At 33.3% G+C, this 3856-nt stretch overlaps 1 protein-coding gene across 1 annotated transcript in view; it reads right to left on the reverse strand.

Moving 5' to 3' along the window:
* Nucleotides 1-707: 707 nt before the first annotated feature.
* The window catches only part of LOC130233242 (uncharacterized), a 16260-nt gene continuing 13111 nt past the window's right edge, over nt 708-3856 (reverse strand). The window contains exons 5-6 of the mRNA XM_056463196.1: nt 3103-3189; nt 708-850 (exon numbers count right to left, since the gene is read on the reverse strand). Coding sequence (XP_056319171.1) covers nt 708-850; nt 3103-3189 — 230 coding nt within the window. The remainder of the gene's footprint in view (nt 851-3102; nt 3190-3856) is intronic.

Here is a 3856-nt window from a genome sequence, read left to right on the forward strand (position 1 = left end):
AAAATGGTGTGGGGGCTGAGGAACAGTTTAGCTTCCTTTCCCTCAGACGATTATCGAGGCGAATAGCTTGGTCCATCAAAGTCTCAAGGTCCAGAGCAGGTTCTCTGGTAGCTAGGTTGTCTTTAATTACCTCCAACAGCCCATTTTGAAAGCAGACCATGAGTGCCTCATTATTCCAGCCACTCCCTGCTGCAACAGTTCGGAAATGGATGGCATATTCGGCCACACTACCACTACCTTGTTGAAGGGTGAGGAGTTTCTTAGAGGCTTTCCGGCCACTGTGGGGGTGATCAAAAACCCGCTTAAACTCCTATTCAAAAGCCGCAAAACTTGAACAGAATGGAGCCTTAGCTTTCCAAACTGCAGTGGCCCTGAAAAGAGCCTTACCAGACAGCAGGGTGATTACATACGCAATCTTGGCCCGATCTGAGGGGAAGGAAGATGGCTGTAATTCAAAAGTTAAAGCACATTGGGTGAGGAAACCATCGCATACAATAGGATCACCTGAGAAGCATTGAGGTGGTGGCAGTCGAGGTTCCGTAGGTGGAGAGGTTACTCGAGTCTCTGCATTGGGTACTGAGGCTACAGAGGAGGCAGGAGTAGGGCTGGAAGGTAATCTGTCGAAAAGCTGACGAATAGAAGTCATTATGTCAGAAAGTACCAGCGAATGTTTGGCCAAGAGTGTTTCTTGCTGCACTAGGGCTTGTTCATGTCGCTGGACCATAGAAGCCTGCTGGGCTACTGTGGCAAGAAGATCCTGAGGACTGTGTGACTCTGGGTTCATGTTTGTCCTTTGGCTCGGTTATTCTGTCAGGGACGGGGTTTGAACCCAGGTCTCCAGTGTCAGAGTCTGAGTGCTTAAATACACAGCCACAGGTGGATAATGAACCCAGCAGCGAGACGGTACTTGCACTGTGAGAGATTTATTTATAAAAAACAAAAATCCAGATTTGGAACAAAAAAAATGCAGAGATAAAATAAGACTTAGTTAACGGAGGAACAAAAAGGCCAACAGGCAAAATATCTCTGAAAAAACTAGAGCAGGAGAAATGCATCCAGAAAACAAAGAAAAAGGCTAAGTCGCATAGCACTCTGACAAAAACAGACTTTAAGAAAGCAGGACAAGACTTACGATAACGAAGGGCTAGTATCAACAATAACCAAGCAAAGAAACAGGGGAAACAAGACAACTTAAATACACAGGACATAACAGGACACATGTGAAAACAATCATGTAATTACTGAACTCAAACACATGGGGAGAAATGAGAACATCTAGTGGAGAAACAAAATCATAACATGTAAAAAACTAAAGTCATAAAATGACAGATCCTGACATAAAATACCTGTGCAAGGACAGTTTATTGTAAAGAGCAAACTTGTTCCTGTTGAAAGTTTTAGTGAAAAATTGTCATTGTGAGTTTTGTTTTGTTATTTTATTTGGCGTGTTTTAAAAGAAAAAAAGAGTTACTGTGTAAAATTATTTAATTGAATTGCATTTTCTTTTCTTTTATTTCAACTGTCGTATTTTATTTCAACTGTGAACTGGGTTTATTTTCTTGGGAAAGGGAATTTATAGACTGTGAAGAGCTAAAGTGAAACTAATTTATTAGATAATTAGATTTATTAGATAATTGGATTTATTAGATAATATAATTAGAAAATATAATTAGCTGAATTAAGTAATAGGTAGTATGAAGTAAAAAGGTAAACAATAAGTAATAAATGATACATATAGGATTTATTATTATATTCTATTAGTGTGTGTGTTGTGTGTATATATATATATATATATATATATATATATATATATATATATATATATATATATATATATATATATATATAATATATATATATATATAATTTAAAATAATAGTATTCTAAATATAGTATCCTAAATAATAGCATTCTAGAAATAGTAATCTTAACAAATTGGGTTTAATTTTGGTTTTTCCAAAATATTGTGGTTTTGTTATTTAATTAAATTAGTTTATTGTTTCTAATTTATTTGTGTTGTGGTATTGTGAATTTGGATCAATTTAAACTTGAAAAGAATTTTATAAAACACTTATTTTTTCAATCAAACCCCATTGACTGGTGTCTTTTCTCTTGCTGCAACTCTGGCTCTTGAGCGAATCTAGTCTTCTGTTCAGCCCATAGTGTTAATTAGGATATCAAAATAATCTGTAGGTCACAGGTGCTACATGTTCTCTTAATAATTTCCTAATAATATAATTATTTCTTAAGAGGGTTAATAATATTGTTAGTACATTACATAAAGTATTACATTACATAACATATTATTATTATTATTATTGAAATTTTCTATTAAAACAACTTTTATTGCATCTAAATGAAAAGAAATAAGTCTTTCTCCAGAAGAAAAATATTATAGGATATACTGTGAAAATGTCCTTGCTCTTAATCATTAATTGTAAAATATATTTTATACAATATATATATACACAATGTACAATTTTCACAAAGGGATAATCATTTTCTCCATATACGAGTGTGTGTTTGATGTTGTAAATAATGTGTTTGTAGTTGGATCTGTTTGTGTATAATATTGACTGTGGACACACAGAAATGGACAATTCACCCCAAATTTGGCCAATAAAGGTTGTGTGCTCTAAAATCACACCAATATGCAGTTTATGTATACAATCTATATCAACATATCATTACTATGCTTGAACATCAGGCAAATATATTAGTTTGCCTAGGCTGGACATTTTGAGAGTGTATATTTTAATCTGCATTGAGTCGTGGCCATATCACCACCTCAAGTGTGCATTATTTTATAATATTTATTATCCCGATTGTGAGTTATTTCACTGTTTACATGCACACCAGTATGCTGATATCAACCAATAATCTGCTTTATTAAAACAACCTGATTTATAGGTTTAAACAAAAATCAATAATCTGATAATTCAAGACTACATAAAATATGTAATAACATAAATATATTTTTTTTTACTCTATTGCAACACGATCAGTCACAAAATTGTAGATATATTTGATTGTTCTAGGTAATACATTTACTTTAAAAATGTACTTAATACATTTGATTTGGTATATGAAGACAATATTTACCTGTAGCCTGTAGGTTTGGTGTGGTAAATACAGTTAGACCTGTTTGTGTATTGTTGACTGCAGAGGTTGGTGGTGCAGTGGATGTGTCTATGAGACATGAGGAGAGCATTACAAAAAGCAGTACAGCTTTCATTTATGTGTATTTATAGAAAACTATTTTCTCTTCAACAATCAACATTAATATACCACCAGTATGTTTGAATATCAGGCAAAGATATTAGTTTTCCTATACTGGATTTTATTATTCCCAACATATATTAAAAACAAGTCGTGGCCATATCACTACATCGAGTGTGCATCATTTTAAATTATTTTATAATGTTTCCCATTGTTATTTATTCCACTTATAATATGGCAGACACATGTCAAGACATGTTCAGTAGTTGTATACAAGACTTTTATCAGGTTTTCATTAATCACTTTTGTTTTTAGAAGTTACTTGTGCATCTAAAGCCTCTGTTAATTTCAAAATGACTTTTTATAGCTAGTAATAGAGATTGACTCTTAAAAGCAGACTCATGCACTTAGTAATGCATTTATCAATACAGATATTACAGTTTGAGAGTATGTGTATATCTTGCAGCAGCAGCGTTGCTAAGTCTAAAATATTCTGCTACAAGAGCAAGAACACCATTATTTTCGCAACTGAGAATCTCATGTAAATTTTAAATTGCAAAACAAGTAGAACTGGCAACAGACACTTTATTCACGAGTATCTTTCCATTTGAGTTTAAGTGTTTGTTTGTGTGTGTTT

Source organism: Danio aesculapii, chromosome 8 (assembly GCF_903798145.1).
Source record: "Danio aesculapii chromosome 8, fDanAes4.1, whole genome shotgun sequence".
Taxonomy (NCBI): Eukaryota; Metazoa; Chordata; class Actinopteri; order Cypriniformes; family Danionidae; genus Danio; species Danio aesculapii.